The sequence below is a fragment of the Mus caroli genome, unplaced genomic scaffold, assembly GCF_978045245.1.
Source record: "Mus caroli unplaced genomic scaffold, Mus_caroli_1 scaffold_14, whole genome shotgun sequence".
Classification (NCBI taxonomy): Eukaryota; Metazoa; Chordata; class Mammalia; order Rodentia; family Muridae; genus Mus; species Mus caroli.
The window spans coordinates 29536147-29558092 of NW_028227269.1; the positions used below are offsets into that span (position 1 = coordinate 29536147).

A 21946-nucleotide genomic window follows, 5' to 3' on the forward strand; every position below is an offset into this window, starting at 1 on the left:
TTAGCAGGGTGACGGTGGTGCAGGCCTTTAATTACAGCACTAATTAGGGGCCAGCCTGGTCTACAGAATAAATTCCAGGACAGCCAGGACTACACAGAGATACCCTGTCTTGAAAAACAAAAACAAAAAGAAAATCAAACAAAAATGAATAGATTATAGGGATTGGAGAGATGGCTCAATAATTAAAAACACTTGTTGGCTCTTGCAGGCGACCTGGGTTCAATTCCCAACACCTATATGGTGACTTGCAATCATCTATAACTCCATGACCAGGAGATCTGATGCCCTTTTCTAACTTCTTGGGCACCGGCCACACACATAGGTGAACAAAACACTCATACACAAAATAAATAAAATCATTTTTAAAAGATTGGTTTTATTTTCTTTAAAGTTCATTAATGAGTACATAGTAATTCTACTTTATCCTTCTCACTGTGGTCAACACAACACATGGATTTCAGAGTCAGTCAGGAATCTCTGTGATTAGTCCTTCCTAACTCACCTGCCCATAGAAGCTGTTGGGCCAGCCTAACAGAGACAGATGGAACCCTTGTGGACCCAGACAGCAAACCTGCCTTGGCATCCAGCACATAGTGTGTCACAGCAGCACATAGTGAGTCACTGCAGCACATCCGAACATTGCTAATTCTCAGGGCTAATTCTCCTGGTTTGGGATATTTCGCAGCTAAGCTGCTTGTTTCTGCGTTAAAACATAGAAACAACAAGTGTTTCTTGTGTGGTGCCTAAGAAGCTTCAGACTGTATATATTTCAACGTAACAGTAAGCGGACGGCTGCTGAAGTGCAAAGAAACAGTCAGTGCAGAAAACACTTGCAGAGACTGGGCTGACAGCCAGGTTCTGTCTAGCAGTCCTCTCTCAGGAAGCAAGTCTACGCATGGCCTGTGGATGAGAAGGGAAGACGAAATAGTGACCAACTCAGTTCTCCTTGGGGCTATATCATCTTTTTTTAAAATGTGTTTTTCTAGTATTGGATGCTTAATTTTAGCAAGGTCTATATCTTCGGAGAGGAGGTGATTCGAACTCCCACACTTCTAACTGGCGTTAGAAAGCAGCGATTACTGCTCTCTGGGCACTAAGTACAAAGCACTCTTCACACACATCTTCAGTTTTCACCGCGCTGTGTGATCATCTCTAGTTTACATGCAGATACTGAAATCAAGCAGGGTTGTGCTGGCTGAACAGCCAGTAAGTACCAGGTTGAGGAGTAGCTCACAGGTCTAACTGGTTTCAATTCCCAAAGTGCTACCATGCTTCATAACCGTAGAAACCATGGCCGGACGGTCATTTTATGTGGAAATGAGTCGTTTTCTATTCCAGTGTGACAACCACTCAAGTGCCCTTATTTTACGTTTACTTGTATGTTTGTTTGGGGCAAGATCTCTAGCCCAGGTTAGCCTCAAACCCCAGATGTAGCTGAGGATATCCTTCAACTTCTGAGCTTCTTTGCCTCCACCTCGAAAGTGCTAGGATCACAGGTGTACATGATGTTAGCCATTTATCCTGTGCTGGGAATTGAACCCAGGACCTCATAGAGTCATAAATGACCAAAGCTTGGTTGGTCATGACTTTCATAGACTTATTAAACTGATGGGCCAAGACACCAGGTTTGTGATTTTTAACCCAACATTACTTTCCTCCACAAACTTCTCTGCCTGACTTTACCACAGAGATTTGAGTACTGCCTAGTGCTTCTCATCAGGACCTGGGAAGTCATAGCTTGCTTATCAGACTTGTCTGCCCCTCGGGTTAGAGAGTGAATATGTGAGATGACAGAGTTAACCCAAAACTGTTAATAAACTGGAACCAAGATGGAATCTAGCAGAACTGCGTGTGACCTTGCATTTGAAGCATAAACCAGTCACCTAAGTATGAGTGGAGGACCCTGGTCCATCACCGTTTGTGTGCAAATGCACATGTCTTTTTGATTCCTGTTCAGTAGAGCCCAAGATTTTGATGTAGCTATAATAAAAACAGACATACATCTTCTAAATATCTTAAGCTCAAAATAGTCACGATTGCATGGTTTCCATGGCACCCGGACTACTTGTAGGGCCCCTTTTTGGCCATTGAAACTCTTACAGACTGCTTGTCTATTAAGAGTGACAGGACCTGAGAGAGCTGCTCTTGGAGTCTAGTGGAGACAGAGCTGATATCCGTAACTGACAGCTGGGCCCAAGGGAAGGCTGGTGTTGCTAGGGAGAGCACAGCTCAATGGTTATTACACAAAGGCCAAGCTCACTTCTATAAGCACAATTAACAGGGATTTCTAGCCATGGAAAAGTCCCTGGAGAACTCACTGGTTGCTAGTGTCTGGAAATGTTCACAGAAAAGCTAAATGAATTGAATCAGGTCAGTGAAGGAGGGATTTCTTCATGGGATGAGATATCACATTATTTGTTTCTAAGAAATCTTTCAACCTATTATTCTTTTTGAATTACTTCTCAGCCTTTTGGTTAAGATCAAATATAAAATTTTCTTCTTCTTTTTTTTATACCCTTTGGTAATTTTATGATAAATTCTCTGATTTTTTCCAATGTTGCTCTCAATTCTCTTAGAAGTGGAGCCCTAAAGTTATGATGAGTCTCCAGGTTCAGTTAACTAGGAAATAGTGTGAGGGACGGGCACCGGAAACAGCCTTGACCTGGATAGGAGGAGATGTGCAAGCCATCACCGGTCAGGTGAAGAAAGGCCTTGTACTCCTGAGTTAGAACTCCCCTGTGTCCCCTTTCGCTACGTCATAGCCTTAGGTCTCTAGGAAGAAGCACGCTTTGAATTCAATGTAAAATATGAACCAGACTATAGCTACCAGTCACTGGTTATCTCTGAGTGCTCCAAGTCTGTGAAATCCTGAGGCAATTTCCAGTTTCTGTTTCTCTACAAAGCTGCAGCTTCCAGATGGTTTTGGATTTTCTCCCCAGGTGGTTCTTAAACCTACCTATCGTTTGTTTACCCAGGTTATTCAAGATTAAATGCAATTATTTTTTCCACAACAGAATTCAATGACCATACCTCATCCTGAACATCAAGTTCTTCCTCCTTCATCTCTGCCTCCATCAGTTCAAGAGGATCTTTACAGTCCTGAATGAGAGTGATCTTGACAAAGAGAACACACACAGTGTTTATGGAAAACACACTAGCATCAAAATACAGCAAACACCATGGAAAATGACTTAAAGCTTTGCTAGTGCTGTCAGCGATCTGTATACTTCAGAATTCACTTCTCATTTCTTCTTCTTTCATAGTTCTCAGGTTGGGATTTCCCCTTTACCATTTTTTTATATGCAAATCTGAGCTGATCCATTCTCAATTGTATAAAGTCCTCTAAGAGTCCTCTTTTCTGACCTGTGACACCTCTTAGCATGACACCCCCACTGCCTTCAACCAGGAAGTTTTTTGACAACTCACCTAAGATCACTTTTAAAAGCTTTGAGCACACTGTGATTACACTATGATAGTCTGGTGACTGAGGACAGTGTAGGCTCCCAACTTGAATTGAATGGAATTTAATTTTATTGAAGGAGGAGTTGACAGTTTAGAACAGTCCCACTTTTTTGGGATAATATATGGTTTAATCGTCCCTACAGAGAATACAACTTGCATTTGTCTTGTGCGTAGAAAAAGGCATTTCTAAAGCAACAGCAAACAAAGCTAAAAGGGTGCCCTCTAATACTGCTTTTCTACTTTTTGTATCACAAAAAGTATCTTCATTAGTGAGAAAATTAGAAGGCTAGGTTCCTGCACACATGGTCTTAATGTGAAGGGAATGGCAAGATTAGCTGTAACTAGCCGGGCGGGGTGGCGCACGCCTTTAATCCCAGCACTCGGGAGGTAGAGGCAGGTGGATTTCTGAGTTCGAGGCCAGCCTGGTTTACAAAGTGAGTTCCAGGACAGCCAGGGCTATAGAGAAACCCTGTCTTGAAAAACCAAAAAAAAAAAAAAAAAAAAAAAAAAAAAAAAAAAAAAAAAAAAAAAAAGATTAGCTGTAACTAAAGATTGTGACTATTCTGGGATAAATCTTGTGATAGACCAAATGGTGGAAGAGGCTCTTATCTCTCCATTCACACTACCCTTCCCACACAAGTCACTATGAAGAAGAGGAAACCGTTGCATGAGGACGGTTCAGGTTTCATGCAAGACCCTATGGAGACAGGCAAGGCTCCCAGTCTCACTGGAGCCAGGAATGCTCTGTACACCTTGCAAAGAATCATTTATACCCTAGCTAACAGAATGAAAGTGAGAATCTAGCCCTGTCACTCACAGCACCTCACTGACAGAGTAAGGCAAGTCTGACACAGTGGGATGTCACAGTGTCCCTCACTCAGCTTTTATCACATTTGTGGTATAAGATTTTACATCACAGTGGGTACAAATTACCTAACTGCTTTCCTGTTGAGAAGGAACTTGGTACATTGTTTTTGTTTTACTTTTAATACATGATTTTGAAAGCTATATGAGCCAGCTTTGTTTTTAATCTAGATTTAGAAATTTTGTAAATGCATAGAAACCAAAGGTGGTGAGTTTTCAAATGTAGCTTTTATTATTTTTTTTCAAAGAAAAAAGTTTTGTTTATTTTACGAGTATGAGTGGTTTGTCTGCATGTATGTATGTGTTCCTGGTGCTCACAAAAGCCAGAAGAAGGCATCAGGTCCCCTACAACTGCAGTTACAGATGGTTTTGAGCCACCATATGGGTACTGGGAACTGAACCCGGGTCCTCCGGAGAAGCACCCAGTGCATTTAACCACTAAGCCAGCTCTCCAGCCCCTAGATTTTCTTTTTAGTAGGTGTGGGTTAGCTATGGGAAGTATGTCACTGGCGGCAGCTTTGAGGCCTTGCCCTCTTCCTGTCTTCTCCTCCTGTGTGTGGATAAAATGTGATCAGCCAGCTTCCTGTTCCTGATTCTATACACTGTGGACTTTAACCCTCCGGAAACATAAACTAAATTAATCTCTTGGTCATGGTATTTTTCAGCACAGCAACAGAAAAGAAACTATGACAGTGTTCCAAATTCTCCGTGAAAGGGTTGGAAGGAACGGGCTTCTCATCTAGGCCTATCCGTAGGCCCAGGCAAGGGGTCCAGCAGGTTCAGATCTTCTAGTTATTTGTGAGTAGAATTGACAAAATAAGGGGTATAGGACATTTTAGTGTTTTCCATTTTGTTGGAGAAAATGAACGTGCATTTGTTTAGGATTAGTTTGAGGGGAGGGGTATACCTGTCTGCGAGGGTACAAGCGAAGGTCAGAGGTCAATATCAGGATGCTTGCCTTTGTCACTCTCCATCTCGTTATTTTAGATAGGGACTCTCACTAAATGTGGAGCCATCATGGCTATACTGGCTGGCCAGAGAGCCGTGGGGATCCACCCATCTCTACACCCCAATAGTGGGCCACAGGCACGTACAACCAGGCCTGTTTTTCTGGCGTTTTGCTTATTTTTATTTTATTTACATAGGTGCTAGGGATCAGGCCCTTCACCTTGCACAGCAGTCAAGCCTTTTGTTACTGAGCAGTCTGTCCAGCCACTCCTTCTTTGTTTTTTCTTTTTCAAAGGTATCTTATGAATCAAATATTACCTTAAGATTCCTCATTTGTCTAATATACACCACATTTATGCATTCACATCACAGAAAAAAACCAAGATTCTGTGTTATCTTCTAAAAAAAAGCATCGCAGCAAATGCCACATCTGTCAGTATAGAACTCTTGTGTCTTTGGGCACTACTGAGCACCTTCCTAGAAACTACCTTAGTCCTGGAGTCCTCTGAGCAGTAATCGGTGTCTAGCCTCATTTCACTGAGGAGAAACGGTCTCTTTGACATTCAACAGCTGGCGGAAAGCCAGAGGTGAAGCTGGGTTTCAGACTAGAGTTAGGTGAAATGTTTACCGTCTCTAGCAGGGAATCCTGGCCTTCTCTGGATTTGACCTGGTTCTGCAGATGGAGGATTGCATCATGGACCGTCAGAAAGAATCTGTCCTTCCTAATGTTGTCATCAAAGAACCCACACTGCTCCATCTTTTCTAACACATCATCTGCAAAGGAAAAATTAAAAAGTTGGTAGGGGGGAAGAAAAGGATTTTATAATATCAGCTTTTGTAGTGCATTCTCTTCTTGATGTTCTCATGTCTAAACTGTGCGCCTGCTCTATCACGGCTGCCTTATTTGCCAGCAGCTTGCAGAATGGCGACCCCACAGTTGCTTGCAGTCTGACTCGGTGATCTTCTTCTCAAGCCAGTGATTCCATCCCCCAGCTGCTGTGAGCTTGGCCGCTAGTTCACAGCCGTGAATCTCTTAGAGAATTTTCTCTGAATCTCTCAGAGAATTTTCTCTGGCCAGTGGGAGCTGGTCTGACTCAAAGAGGTCAGGGAGGCTGCACACACACACATACCTGACCAGAATTAACTGATTAACAGATGAGAGCATGAAGTGGGGCCTTGCACCACCACTCCTGCCTGGGCAAAGCCTCTCGAGTAATCAAACTGCTGCCACCAGGTGCTTGAGCAGCTTTGCCTAATGCCCTGTCCCTCCTCCTCCTCCTCCTCCTCCTCCTCCTCCTCCTCCACCACCACCACCACCACCACCACCACCACCACCACCACCACTTGTGCATGAATCCCCATCTCAGGTTCTTTCAGAGAACCCAGCCTACCTACGGCTGGTGCCATCCTCCACTCACAGGCAAGTCGCAGAGACTCATACCCTTGGCATTCCTCCTGTTCTAAGAGTCTTAGCCATCTCACCCCTGCTTCGCCCAAAACAGTGTTCCCTATTCACTTAACACCATTGTCAAGAAACAAGTTCCGATACTTTGCCAGCTTTCTGGCACGAATTGGAAGAAATCTCTTTCAAAGCTCAAAAAGGCCCCGAGATATTGTAACCAGTTCAGAGTTGTTTGTGGTGATGAAAAGTTTTAGAAATAGCACATGATTATTTAACACTGTGGTTAATTATACAGTTAAAAGTAACGTAGGTGACACATTTTCTTAGGCCTTCGGGTGACATACAGTCACGTTCCAAGGGAGGAGATGTGAAGCAGGTTTGATGTATAATCACATAGGCTTTTACCTTGAAGCAAAGCAAAGTACACATTCACATCAATTCTCTGAAATTCTTTGACAATCTAAAAATAGAAAAGATTTCAGTCATATTTAAACATTTGTTTGGGAGAACTGTCAATATTTCTGCAGTTAATCAAGACTTTCAGGAGAGTTTGTTGATGGAAAACTTTAGATATTTTCAGCCCGCCATGATGCTGCATCTAAGTATCTTAAGTATCTTAAGACACGGTAACGTAGTGCACACAGGTAATGCTAGTCCTCAAAACACTGAGGCTGGGGGATTTTAGTTCAAGGCACTTGATCATATAGCAATGCCCTGTTTTAAGAAGACAGGAAGAACACCATCTAGTGTAGGGCAGCACAGCAGCTCACAACACTGAGGAGCGCAGTGAAAATCTGCAGAAGGAAACAATGAGGTACTTGGGCTCCCAAACAGGTCTTGCTCCCTATAACAAAAAGTATAAGAATGTATTAAAAGTAAATACTGGGACTGGAGAGATGGCTCTGTGGTTAAGAGCACTGACTACTCTTCCAGAGGTCCTGAGTTCAGTTCCCAGAAACTACATGGTGGCTCAGAACCATCTGTAATGAGTTCTGATGCCCTTTTCTGGTGTGTCTGAAGACAGTGACAGTGTACTCATATAAATAAATAAATAAACAAACAAATAAATAACTAACGGACTAACCGTGCAGGTCTTTGTTTTAAATGGGCCAATGCCAATTATCTTGATTGTGCTTTTGTTCTATAGTTCTTTACACCCTATAACTGTTGGGAGAATTAAGAAGGGGATATGTAGAATTTCTCTAATATCCCTTAAAGATAAATGTGAATTCTCAATGACCATTAATCGTTTGATTTTTAAATACCCAGACACTAGGCCTGTGAGCAATTGTAATTGTCCCTATCACATACACAGCTATTCAAATGTGGGGCATACTCTGGCATTAGGGCTCTACAAAGTCATTAAACCAACGGGCCAGCATAATCTATTATGGGTCTGAGTCACTACACAGAGAGAGCGAGATAAACACTGCCGAGCCAGCATGTGTTCTCAAATGAGCTAACAAGACCCGCTGAGAGAACAGAACCTCACAGCGTAGCCTCAGTCCTTGCCAAGTATAATTACTTACCGACCCAGCACCCACACACATGCATCTGTTTCTGGCCCTGCAGTGGTAGCCCTCAGCTAGGCTGAGCTAGACAGGAGCCTGTTTACTGTCCTTCTATCTATTGTTGGTCCCTTACCCTGCTGAGCTCGCTGTCTGGTCCTCCTGATACCAACCTAAAGTTCCATCTAAACCTGACCCTTGGGATCGCACCTATTTAAAGTACTCTGAAGCGTTCTGCAGTGGTTTATGTGATTGTTTAATGTTTGCCTTCCTCTCTGGTAGGCATGCTGTAGGCTAGTGTCTGGTACCATGGCTGCCTCATCACATGCATCTTCTGTTAGGTGGAGCAACTGGCACACATTGAAGCATCCAAGAAAGGAACTTGAAATCCTGCAGCTGCTGTGAGTGCTTCTGTCCGGCTTGTTGCTCAGTTCTTGCCCTGACTTCCTGGGTCTAACCTGAGGCCAGCCCCTGCTGCAGAACAATGTCTGCTCTTTTAGTCCTGTCCTGTTGCTGTGCCTATAACAAGTAAAATAGAATACTCAACGCAGACTTTGCCACTTTCCTTATTGTCACGGTCCATTTATGTTCTTAGAAAAATAAAGCATACTGTTAGCATCTAAGAGGCATCTGTGTGCCAGATTCTCCCCTTTACTCCCTCTATGCACTGCTTACTTGATCTTCATGATACCTGGGTAGCAAATACTATCATTGTGCCGATATTAGAGAAGAAGAAGCCAAGAAAAAGGCAAATTGAGAAACGTGTTCTTGGTGCTGGAGGTGGAATTCACCTCACAGAGCCTGACTGCAGAGCTTATGCTCAGTTGCCAAAAAGGAGGAGGAGGAAGAGAAAGAGGCGGGAAGAAAATTCAAATCACCAGGCTGTGTGACCCATTCCATCACTTCACTGCTGCCAAAGCCCCGAGTCCACAGTACAAACAAGCAGAACCTCACCATTCGCAATGACCTCACTCCTACCACATCCAGGAAGGATACAGCTCCACAATCCAGCACCAGGCTGTGGATTGGCACCTTCGGGACATTCACTTTCACCGGGAGTTCGGAGTTCCAGTCCACTTGAATCTCAATTTCTTTGGTTGGGATATTAAGTTCCTCTGGCTCTTCCACATCTTCATCAGGCTCGAAGGCATTATTTGATGAGCCAACATCACTTATAATCCCGTTCTAACAAAGAAAACACCTCGGACTTAGTTGTCAATAATAATACCAAAAGCCTTTCAGCAGTTTACCCCCAAATGCTTAAAAGTCTTGCACAGATTATTGATTGGAATTCAAATACGGCAAGGGGATGCAATCCTGAGAGATGGATCTTGCACTTTGGTGCTAAGAAGAAAATGTAAGAACAGAAGCTCCCCCACCCCAAAAAAAGAATGGATTTCTGGATGATTGTGGGACTTTCCCTGGAGATACAGAAAAGTTACAGCAACAGCTGCAAACGTTCACGAAATTACAGTTGCAGTTTCCTATTACTTACTATTATTTTCAGTTACTTTTGGCACTGAGTTTGTACCTTGTCCTCTTCAGTAAAAGTGTTTAAAATGAGTACAAACATTTGTTTTTAATGGGGGGAGGGTCAGACTCTGTTTGCAGGGGCTCTGTGGGTTTCATTTATCCCTGCCCTTTCCTGTCGCCTACATAACAGATCAGCTGTTCTCCGATCCACACCTGTTATGGCCCAGGCGCATCTGGATACCAAAGGAGGGTTAGTTGTCTAACTGCTTTCATCAGAGAAAGGACTGAGGAGGGGGGGAAGAAGGAGTTCTCACCTTGGTTGCCCTGAGTTGTCCTTTTTTGATGAGTTTCTGTATTCTTCTCAGTGCTTTCAGCCTCTTATTATATACTCTAATGGCATCAAATCCAACCTGTGGAAATAAATGTCGGTTACATAAAATGTCTGCTTCCTAATGTTCCATGGCATTTACTACCTGAGTGGCTGTTTCTTTTTTACTTTTAATTGTGTGTCTGTACTTGTGCTGTGCACATGTGAGTACAGATAAGGAGTTCGGAGGAGGCAGAGGACACCCTGGAGCTGACGTTACCGGTGGCCGTGAGTGCTCCTACATAGGTCCTGAAGAATTGAACTCGGGTCCTTCAAAGAGCTGTACACTCTCCTAAAGGCTGAGCCATCTCACCAACCCCCAGAATGGAGATTTCTTAAAAGATACTATTTTGGGACTGGTGAGATGACTCAGTGGGTAAGAGCGCCCAACTGCTCTTCCAAAGGTCTGGAGTTCAAATCCCAGCAACCACATGGTGGCTCACAACCATCTGTAATGAGATCTGACTCCCAGCTACAGTGTACTTACATATAATAAATACATAAATAAATCTTAAAAAAAACAAAAAACAAAAAACCGGGCGTGGTGGCACACGCCTTTAATCCCAGCACTCGGGAGGCAGAGGCAGATGGATTTCTGGGTTCGAGGCCAGCCTGGTCTACAAAATGAGTTCCAGGACAGCCAGGGCTACACAGAGAAACTCTGTCTCAAACAAACAAACAAACATAACAAAAAAACTTAAAAAAAAAAAAAGATACTATTTTGAAAGAAACCTGGCCTGAAAAGAAATTGTGAGGTCTAGGAAAGTAGACTCCTCTTTCCTGCCAGGCACCCACCCCACAAGCAATGAGGAGGGAAGACTAGCAAATCAGAGGCTTCAAGTCAGCAAAAAAGACAACAACTAAAGTTTTAGCTTTAAGTCTGTATTTTCTTGATTTCACAGATCCACTTGGTTATGGGGGGGAAAGTCTACTCTGGAAGCAGGAAACCAGCACGCTGGCAAATTCTAAGTTCCAAGCATGGCGTGGCACTGCACACAGAGCCTTCTACTCCTTTCCCACACAGTGCTTCTTACTCTTCACTCCAGCAGGGCAGCCCTTCTCTCTCCTCTCCTCTCCTCTCCTCTCCTCTCCTCTCCTCTCCTCTCCTCTCCTCTCCTCTCCTCTCCTCTCCTCTCCTCTCTTCTTCCCCTCTCTCAGTTCACAGGTTAACACACTTGCCAAACACCCAGCATGCCACCTTCCTCACACTGTTTGTTGGTGAGTTTATGTCAACCTGACACAAGCTGGAGTCACCCGGAAGAGGGCTCTCAACTGAGAAAATGGCTCTGAAGATTGGCCGGTAGACAAATCTGTCAGAAATTTTTTGATTAACGATTCCTGTGGGAGGGCCCAGCCCCCAGTGGGCAGTGCCACCCTTGGCCAGGAGCTCCTGAGTTGTATAAGAAAGCAGGCTGATCAAGCCACAAGGAGCAAGCCAGGAAGAAGCACTCCTCCACGGATTCTGCTTCAGCTCCTGCCCTGGCTTTCATTCAGTGATGAATACAAGGGAGAGTTGTAAAATGAAATAAACACTTTCCTTTTGGCCATGATGTTTTATCCCAGCAACAGAAACCTAAGAGATTCCCAGTAACTGCAGCTAACAATTCTTTTATTAACTTCTAAATTATTTTATTTGCATGTGCATGGATGTGAGCCTGTGTGCGGATGCCCTTGGTGGCCAGAAGGGAGGCCTGGGCCCTTGAAGCTGTATGTATAGGTATTTATGAGCCACTTGCCCTGGGTGCAAGATGCAAACTCATCCTCTAATGGATCAGAAAATATTCTTAACAGCTAGGTTGTCTTTCAGCCCCTCTCCTATTTTTTTTAACATTTAAAAATATTTCTTAATAAAATTAGGTAATAAAACTAATACATGTGAGCAAAAACACTCACTATATGAATGAAACTATCTTTCCAAATAAAACTTTTCAGAGCATGGCACTGCTTTGAATCTCTTCACAAAAAACAGCTGCATTCTCTCACTTGCCTCTGCCAGAGCAACCTGCTCACACAGCCTCTGGAACTCAGCCCTCCCAGCCTTCTGTCCTTTGCTTCCTAACTTGCAAGCCTCAGGCCCCTCCCCTCCCCTCCCCTCCCCTCCCCTCCCCTCCCCTCCCCTCCCCTCCCCTCCCCTCCTCTCCCCTCCCCTCTCCCTCCCCTCCTCCCTCCCTTCCTACTCCCCTCCTCCCTCCCTGTTCTCCCCTCCTCTCTCCTCTCCCACATTGTAGGTTATTTGGAGCACAGATGTTATGATATAGTTATTTGTTCATTTTATATTTTGTTTTGTGAGACTAAGTCTAAGTCTGTAGCCCTGGCTGGCCTAAAACTTAACAGCAATCTTCCTGCCTGAGCTTCTCAAAGGCTCCAATTACCATGCTGTGCCACAACGGAGTTTTTAATGCCCTCCACAAAAAGAGCCAAGCATAAGGCCTTATTCCTGGCTGATACCTGAGAGATAGGTGAAATCCAAAAATGAGTTTAAAAAGTCAAACTTGTAGAATAAAATGCTTACCGTTGAATTGACACATTTTTTAAAACCATCGACATTGCCATAAAAAATGGGACTGGAAAATCTCAGGATCTTCACCCCTTCAGGCTCTTCAAGCTGGCATAGAAGGAGAGGGAGATCGAGGTTAAACAAATCCGCATCTCAAATCCTCACCTCAAGTCCCGCCCGCCCGTTGTGGTGGCATGGTTACTAAGAGGAGCCGGGCAGAGCTCCTCTGAGCTATGGGGTGTTACCCAGTAAGAAGATGCTCAGCATCAGAGGCCACAGAACCAGAACAGAAGCAGAGTGCAGAATTAACAGTAGCTAACGGGCTGCCGCCACCCATATGAAGGAAGCGGCTCTAAAGGCAACATGACTGGTCCCCAGCCTCCGCTACTAATGATTTTGATTTTGCTAAAATTCTTTGTGCAGGAGGATGGACAAAAGACATCTGTGGGGTTCAGAAACTGCCGTATGGTGTTTTTTTGTTTGTTTGTACCCTACTGGGCTGGCTGCTCCAAGAGCGAATCGCACAACGCCGTAAAGTCATCTAGTCCTAAGCATTTACAGCCAGGTTAGTCTATCCCTTTCATGTGAGAACATCCGGGCCGGAAAGTCAAGTCCGGCCAACACAGAGCTCAGAAGCTGGAGCCCATGCTAAGCCGCAGAACTGAGCAGTGGTGCTCTGCCGTGCAGTTGCCTATCTCAGCCTGGTTTCTAAAAAGCAACAGGATTCTTATATGTGTTTCTTTTTTTTTTTTTTTAAGATTTTATTTATTTATTATATGTAAGTACACTGTAGCTGTCTTCAGACACTCCAGAAGAGGGCGCCAGATCTCGTTGCGGATGGTTGTGAGCCACCATGTGGTTGCTGGGATTTGAACTCTGGACCTTCGGAAGAGAAGTCGGGTGCTCTTACCCACTGAGCCATCTCACCAGCCCCTTATATGTGTTTCTATAGACACACCGTCCTGTTACCATGGCGTATTTTACACAGCCTCTTGATCTCCGGAAGCTAATGATACTCTTTTCTGTTGATGATACTTGGCTCAACATTACAGAAAGATTATGGAAATAAACTAAGTAATAGCTAGTAGAATTCCAGGTTGAATGTAAAATTCCCAGCACCCACATGGTGGCCCACAACTGTAGCTCCAGTTCCTGGGATCTGGCACCCTCAAACAGACATACATGCAGGAAAAACATCAACACACATGAAAAATAAGTAAATACATTTTTTAATTGTCCTTAAAAAAACATTAGAGACATTAGGCAATTTTATAAAGACTATGGATTACTACAGACAAATATAATTTCTATTAAATATCTGCAAGTAATCTAATTGCCTACTATATTTAACCCCTCATTATAAGTTTTTACACTAAAATAATATTCAACTAGCATGGGTAAATATCCTGTGATCGATTTATGAAGAATCCAAAGTTCTCAAGACACTCACAGTCTGCTGATGGACTTTCCCAACAGAAGTCCTCTTGGTTTGTATTTAACATGCTAAAAGAAATCTGAGGCTCCTTGAATTCTAGGCTATCGAGCCTTCCTGGGACAAGTGTCTCACAAAGCTACTTACATTTTTATAATGTGTGATGCTTTTGTAGATGTCTGTGCTGGGGACACTTCCAAGGCCATTCCATGAAGGGCTGTAAGAAGAAAAATGAACACTGGAATTTTATCTTTTAACTTATTTTATTTTATTTTTACAACAGTTAAAAAGTTAAAAAGAAATCACTGCTATGAGAGAGAGCATCGTTCTGGTGTTTTGGACTCTGCCTTTATTGCCGATGACATTTTCTTGTATCTAACTCTGAAATGAACAGCTGGTGTTTGCGTGGGACTGAAGAAAGAACTAACTGTGAGTCTCTTCTGATGGCTGGGAGACATAATGAGCAGTTTGGAGTTCATAACAATTTATAGCAGAGGCGTCAAGCTTTCTCACATGGCAAAGCTGGAAGCCCGGCCGTAACTCTGAATAGCCAGCACTATTATCCCTCTTTTATTAGTTCATAAAATAATGTCCAGAGGAGCTAGAGGAGACACTGGGTGAAGGACGCATAGCTTGTCTTTCACACGTGGGGCTTTGGTTCTTCCCCTCCTTGTGATGTATGGCAACCTGCTAATGGATACGGTGTCTGCAAGTGAGCAGATTAATCTCTGCTTTAAAAGCAGCAGCCTTCCTGAAGCAACCCCTGCCTGTTGACCAGATCACCGATTTCCTGTACCCGGTGCCATCAGATAAAGTCCATGTCTCTCCAACTGTGACTAGTGGCCTATGCTGAACGCAGCCCCTGGAGAAGGATTAATTGTTTGGGGTCCTTTCAGCATTGTGCTTTCTAGATCAATGTTATAATTACTGGAAATTAAATACTGTAAATGGTACTGCTTTTTGTTGGCCAGGCGCCTGGTTACCAAACCAGCAACTAAATTGTACCACCAGGCTTTCTCTTGGCACAACGCTGAGCTCATTTTTAAGTTAAATCATAAGTTAGTCTTTCTCAAAGAGAAAGAAAAGAAAAGCCACCTTCCTTCTCAAACAATCTCCTAAAAGGCACACTCAACACAAGAGGCAATGTCCCCTACAGACAGTTTCTTCATTGTTTCCTTGTAGCAAACTGGGCCCTCTGGAAGTTAATGAACCCTTTCAGGACCCTGTGCTGAGGGAGCCAGTCACAGCCTTTCAAGTAGAAACCAGCATGCTAACAGAGGGAGGGCGGGTGGGCCGAGAGCTGGTTGGTGGCAAGGGAGAGGTGAGCCCATGCTAAGCTGAAGATATCTATGTTGGCGTTTCCCAGGTTTCTTCTTCCATCACTGCCCAGGCAGAGAAGAGGGCAGACATCTGAAAAGGCACGGAAAAAACTAAAAGGGGCAGAGGCTGTGCTCTGCAAGCCCAGGAGGACACACCGCTAAAACCAAAGTCAAAACAAAACCTGTCACCAACCAGATAATCCGCCTTCAGCCTGCCTCGCCTGCCTTCATAGTCTATTTCCACCATGACTCATAGCTCTGCTGCATCCACCGAGCATACGAACTAATCTTGTTTACTTCACATAATTGGGCATTATGTGCCTTGTCTGTCGGATTGGAATGAATCCTGACTGTAATAACCATTGTAAAGGTCGCAGTCGTGTAATGAGTTACTAGCTCTAACGAGTAAAATACATAGGAATACATTGGATATATCGAGGAGCCAACTTGTTCTGTGCCCGGTGCCCAGTTTTATGACTGCTGCCCAGTGCCCCTAATTTCATCTGATTTAACCAGGATTGAAACAAAGCAAGTTCAGACTTTGGCTGATCCGTGTGTCTAGCCTTCATCTTAAGACAATCAACCAACGGAGAGCAGAGCGGAGCCTGTGAGGGAAGGGCTAGATAGGGAGTGAGCTGTGTCGGGATTAAGACTTAGTTCTGCCAATTAGTAATTAGCAGCATTAAGAAAGATCTCTAAGCTTTCTGAGCTTAAACTTTCTCACCTGCAGAGTGAGACTAATCGGGCCTACGCCACAGTGTAAGGCAGTGTGTAACTCATACACTCAGTCAGTACATAATGTTATAAAAAGAAGTTGTGTCGTATTTAATGAAAACAGGCTAGGAAACGTCAGGCTGTGCCTCCTATAAGATGCCTGAGTTCGTATTTGGGTTTTTGTTTGTTTGTTTGTGTTTTCAGGGGAGGGAGGTTGTTTTGTTTTTTAGTACTTACAACTGAACTCTCAGGACCACAGTCAGTAGTGCAAATAAAAGGCCAGCTAGCAAGCCGAGGTCCAGCCCCAGAATGATGGACATTATGCATGTAAACACCCAGATAACCTAGAGGGGGAAAATGGACAAGATCCACATTAGTTCATCAGATAACCATCGAGTGGTTGAGAATGAATCCTCCCAGAGATCTAGGACCTTCTCATAGAAGACATAGAAGCAGGCTTGGCCTGCTCCAAACTACTCTAAGTGTGCTCTGGAGTTACTAACATTCAGGCTAGATTTAGGGAACGGCCATCGTGAGTGACAGGCACATCAAGACACGGCGCTTTATTTAAAGGGAGTTGTGTGGTAGGTGACTTACAGCATCAGTCTTATTCTGCTTCCACAGACGAGGAACGTCACACACCTGCATAAACATCCCTTTCAGGTTGGCAATGACAACGGCCGCCAGGACTGACTGTACAGAGACAGGGAAGGCTGTGTTATCCAAGGCTATGGTTTCTACGTGTTGATTTCCGATATCCTGCTATCACTCTTATAAAAGTCTGGTGAAGAGAAATTGGTGTACAGAGACACAGGGTTTTACCTTCTGCAAGGGCTCCAGAAGCTTCCCCAAGGCAACGATGGCGACCATCACAATCACAGCTGAGATGAGGCCAGCCACCTGAAAGACACCTCCATGAGGCGGGCACACCCTGCTCACCACAGGAGTGCACTCGGTCACACTGAGCCCTTCCTCATCTCTCCCTTTCTGCTCAGTATTTAGAGAAATGAGCCCGTACACCATGGTAAAAAATACAGAGCAATATATATCCACTATATGCCCAGTATTGTTGAGAAATTAAAGAGAATAGGAAAGCTAAAGCTGTTAAAGTCAAGCTAGTTTGTTTTGAGTTTCATTTGAGTGGCTAGTGCCCATTGATGTCAATTTATGGCATCCTGCCGGTTGTTTGCTGTGCCATGAGCATAGAGCCTCCCAGTTCCTCCAATAACAGAGATGGCTGTCAGACTTTTGGGAATGAATCCTTATAACACATATTAGGCTCTTCTGCATTGTGAAAACAGCAGCCATAATGGTTACTCTAGTAACAGGTGTACCTGTAGCTCATAACTTCCATGAACGCCTCGGGGAAAATAAGTCAACCCATCTTATCACAAATTCACAGCATCACACCGGCACACCAAGACCACTGCTCCTGTCTCCTCCAACAACTGTAGGCACAGGTGCCAACCAAACACTGGCAGCAGCAGTGGAGCAATCATGGGGTAAAGGAAGCTCAGAAACTTTACCTTCGCTGGCAAAGAAAAGTTCTGCTAAGATCCATAGAGAGTAGGGAGGGAGGCTGGGGGGTGGGGACTATTCCTGGTCTGATCAGTTGGTTTGGCCAATGAGATCTCTGCTGAGACAGCATAAGGCATGGCTGATCTGAAGACTAGAAACTCTGCAGCAAAGGAGAAAAGACAGGGAAGGCAGAAGCAGACAGGTCAGAGGAAGGCACAGGAGAGGTGAATGGAGCAAAATCTCAGCCCCATGCGTGGCACCCAGCGAAAAGAAGCAGGCATAGCAGACGTCAGGGGACACATTCATTCCATTTGGCATACTGGCTATTTATGTTTAGGTATGGGTTGGCCTGGGCAATATTATGAATATTATAAATATTAAGAATATCACTCTACATTGTCTACTTCCTCTTCCTATCTATGATCTTCTGGGTCCATGGCCCAGGTTCCCAGCACCATTGTGAATAATTTCCTCTTCTGTCTAAAAAAGGTAATATTCTCCTCCCTTCTTCCCCTCCCCCTCCTCCCTTCTTTCCCTTTGCCCTCCTCCCTCTCCCCCTCCTCCTCCTCCCTTCTTCCCCTCCCCCTCCTCCCTTCATGTCTTCTATCTCCTCCAGTTACTTGATCGGTATTTACTGAGTCACTTGCATTCTTGCTAAGGTTGAGGGACTTTATGAGTTGGTAAGAGGTACATTTGGAGAAGGGGACAACTACCTGCACAACCCAGGGCAGGAGAGTGGCCATCCATTCACCAAGGATATAGAGTAGAAGTCTCTAGTTATAGACTCCAAAGCTGATTTTGATCACACTATCAAAACCTTTAAGGGATTAATTACTTGACTTTACTGTATAACGCTGGTTTGTGGGAAAGCATAGACCTAACTATCTTTGAGAAGACTCCGTTCCTGGCAAGTGAATTATTGTTAAGTGAGAAGGTAATTAGAGCTATAAAGTAATTTGTATTAAGAATCACTTTTTTTTTTTCCTGAGCCAGCAGAAGTCAGGGTAGCAGTGAGAGAAAGAACAGGGAGGAAGGTTTGGCTCTCTACAGTCCCAGTATAGAAAGGAGTTAAAGTCCACCAGCTCTCGTTCTTCTGTTTGTTCTTCAACAACTGCATGTCTGATACTCCTTAGGTGCCAGACCCAGCGTGTGTGTCACAGATGATAAGAGGCCATTTCTCCCTCAAGGTGTAGATAATCAACATTTAGTCATCAGTGCATGCTAGGACTTCACACTGTCTTGTTTAGACCTCTCAGCACCCCCTCGAGGTAGATATAAGTGGTATTCCCACTCATACTGAAGTGGAGGGTCTAGATAAAATAGGAGAAACCACACAAGAGGACTCAGTAGTTTGACTGGTCACAGGTCCCTGGATTTCAGTGCAAGGTCTTAGACTTTTAACCCTAGAACTTAATATGCTTTCCAGTAATTAAATATCAAGCCAGTTCTGCCTTGTTTCCTTCTTCATTCCGACCTCCTGGCTTCCTTCCCTGCTAAATATAATGCAGGCCAGTGTGTTGCAGAGGATATTAACTTACCAGAACACCATGATCCCCCAGCCCTTTGCCAAGGAGGTCACTTTACATGACATTATTATGGGGCAGCCAGCCCAGGCCTTGTTTGGGCCTGAAGTGTAACAGCAGGAGAATGGCCAGCAGTAGCTGGGGATCCAGCTGCACCCACAAGGGACCAAGCATCCTGGGGAGACCGTCAGTGCCCAACACTAATGCAAGCTACAGGATCTCCAGATGCTGACAGCTCGAGCCTGCAACAGGCCTCGCCTGGGCTGAACTCTGACCGCACCTCCTCTTGGCAACAGACCTCTGCTTTTGCTTCATGGTGTGTACTGGTTCCTTCACCTATTTCCTCTAAACTAGAAATATGAACAGGAAGTATAGTAACTTGGGTTGGAGAGATGGCTCAATGGTTAAGAGCACTGGTTGCTCTTCCAGAGGACCTAGGCTTGATTCCCAGCACCCACATGGTGGCTCTGTAACTCCATATCTATAACTCCAGTCCCAGGGGATCCCATGCTCTCTTCTGACCTAGATATATATATATATAAATTGCAAGGCTTCATTTTTCTGCTGGAGATTGGACTCAGGGCCTCACACATTCAGAGCAAGCATTCTAAACTATATCCTCAGCTTTTGTTCCCCACCCTTTTTAAGATTTATTTATTTTTGTTACATATGTGAATAACTGTTGCTATCTTTGGACATACTAGAAGAGGACATCGAATCCCATTATAGATGGTCATGAGCTACCATGTGGTTGCTGGGATTTGAACTCAGGACCTCTGGAAGAGCTGTCAGTGCTCTTAACCTCTAAGCCATCTCTCCAGGGCTCCCTTTTATTTTGTTGTTCTGAGTGTAGTTCTGTGTGCAGTTATCAGCCATGTAAACACTGACAAATAAAAATTTGGCAATCATGGTTCCAGGAACCTGTAAATATTGCTATTAAAGAATTTTTTTTTTTGATAAGGGTTGAGCAGGTCAAAGAGATGAGGCCCACGTTGGATCAGATAAAGAAACACAAGTCCCTCTCTGAAGGCTAAGAACTGTTGTGTCCAGTTTTGTGGAAGCTTCTCCAAGCCACCATCCCCCTCCTGTTACCTGCTATCAGGGTTATCCCTCTGTCTCTACGTACCTGCGTCTTCCCCCCGGTGCTCTCCTGGACAGCCGTTCGAGACAGAGCAGTGGTAGCCACAAAACAGGAGAAAAATCCAGAGAAGACATTGCTTATCCCAAAGGCAATGAATTCCTAAGGGAGAGACTGTGTGACAGGGATGCTGCAGAGGGAATCCTCCCCAGACCCTCCTCGAGGGTCCAGCAGGATGGCTCAGTGGGTACGGGGGCTTGCCATGCAAACCTGGTGACACGAGTTCAAGTATCAGAACCCATGTAAAGGTGAAAAGAGAGATCTGACTCCACAAAGTTGTCCTCTGACCGCCACACATGGCCCGTGGCACACGTGCCCACACACATCATGAGCATACACACAATAATCACTTAAAATAGCAATAAAGCACCAATGTAAGAAATAGCTAATTATGTTGGGTCAAAAGCAACATGAAAATGAACTATTAAGCTAGAAAGAGAGCTTCTCACATGGTCATTTATTAACTTAGTAGTTCATAAATCAGTGCTTGTGCAAGCTAGCTCTATGTAAACTTGACACAAACTAAAGTCATTTTGGAAGAAGGAACCTCAATTGAATGGCCTCACTGTATTTGGCCTATTGCCAAACCTGAAAGGCACTGTTTTCTTTTCTTTCTTTCTTTTCTAAATTTTTGTTTTGTTGTTATTGTTTTGTTTGGTTGGTTGTTTTTTCTAGGCAGGGTTTCTCTGTGTAGCCCTGGCTGTCCTAGAACTCACTCTATAGACTCACTCAGAAACCCACCTGTCTTTACCTCCTGAGTGCTGGGCATAGAGGCATGTACTACTGCTGCCTAGCTTTAGGGCTTCTTTTGTTTTCTAATTAATGATTAATCAGAGAGCTCAGTTCACTGTAGCTGTGACATCCCTGGGCTGGTGGTCCTGAGTGCTAAAAGAAAGCAGACAGAGCAAGTCTCGAGGACCAAGCCAGTAAGCAGCATTCGTCCATGGCCTCTGCATCAGCTCCTGCCTCCAGGTTCCTGCCTTGAGTTCCTTCCCTGACTTCCCTGGATGACAGGCTACAAGCTGTAAGCTGAAATAAACCCCTTCCTTCCCAGATTGCTTTTGGCCATCGTGTTTTTATCACAGCAATCGAAACCCTGACCAAGACAGTGTTGATTTAACTAATTTCTTAAGAAGTAAGGTGACTTGGTATGCATATTTCAAAATAATCTTTAATTAGCTAGGACAAGAGAGATAAAAGCTAGTCAAAGAAACCAACACTTTCCTTAGGTGAACCCCAAGTCTCCCCTACTCGTGTTTCCTGTACTTGTTCTCAGCCTTATAAATTCAGATCAGCAGATAGGTGACCATACCTGGTTCCCATCGATGACATAGTCATGCTTGGTGGCATAGACTTTTCCTACAGACACTGCAATAGCGTAAGCCACCACAGCAATGGAAAAGGATGCAGCCAGCATGTCCGAAAACAGGCCCACAGATGGCAGGACAGGAGGCAAGAACCTGGTAAGTGAAAAACTGTTGTGAAGATGTGACCACCTTTTCCCAACCTTGCCAAACACTCTCTTCACTCAGTGACGTGGTAGACACAGAAGGACGTAGTCCAAGGAAACAAACAGGATAGGAAGTACACACATAGCAACATCTGCTTTTCTATTCTACTTTCTAACCAGAAGCCAGCAAGAGCTTGCTGGCTGCTTTCAGTGGCCCCTACGTGAGAGGGTTTTGTTTTTGTTTTTGTATCTCTAACATAAGTACATCGGCCACTGTCAATTCTTTAATCCAACTCCAACCATGTCACTTCACATGGAACATTTTTTTTTC

At 44.2% G+C, this 21946-nt stretch overlaps 1 protein-coding gene across 2 annotated transcripts in view; it reads right to left on the reverse strand.

The window, feature by feature from the left end:
* Positions 1-345: 345 nt before the first annotated feature.
* The window catches only part of Slc26a4 (solute carrier family 26 member 4), a 40452-nt gene continuing 18851 nt past the window's right edge, over positions 346-21946 (reverse strand). For both annotated transcript variants that reach the window (XM_021179492.3, XM_029484950.2), the window contains exons 9-21: positions 21478-21625; positions 20154-20267; positions 16809-16886; positions 16584-16679; positions 16224-16330; positions 14101-14170; positions 12537-12629; positions 9972-10067; positions 9139-9369; positions 7082-7136; positions 5903-6048; positions 3031-3114; positions 346-900 (exon numbers count right to left, since the gene is read on the reverse strand). In XM_021179492.3, coding sequence (XP_021035151.1) covers positions 877-900; positions 3031-3114; positions 5903-6048; positions 7082-7136; positions 9139-9369; positions 9972-10067; positions 12537-12629; positions 14101-14170; positions 16224-16330; positions 16584-16679; positions 16809-16886; positions 20154-20267; positions 21478-21625 — 1342 coding nt within the window. In that variant the 3' untranslated portion in view covers positions 346-876. The remainder of the gene's footprint in view (positions 901-3030; positions 3115-5902; positions 6049-7081; positions 7137-9138; positions 9370-9971; positions 10068-12536; positions 12630-14100; positions 14171-16223; positions 16331-16583; positions 16680-16808; positions 16887-20153; positions 20268-21477; positions 21626-21946) is intronic.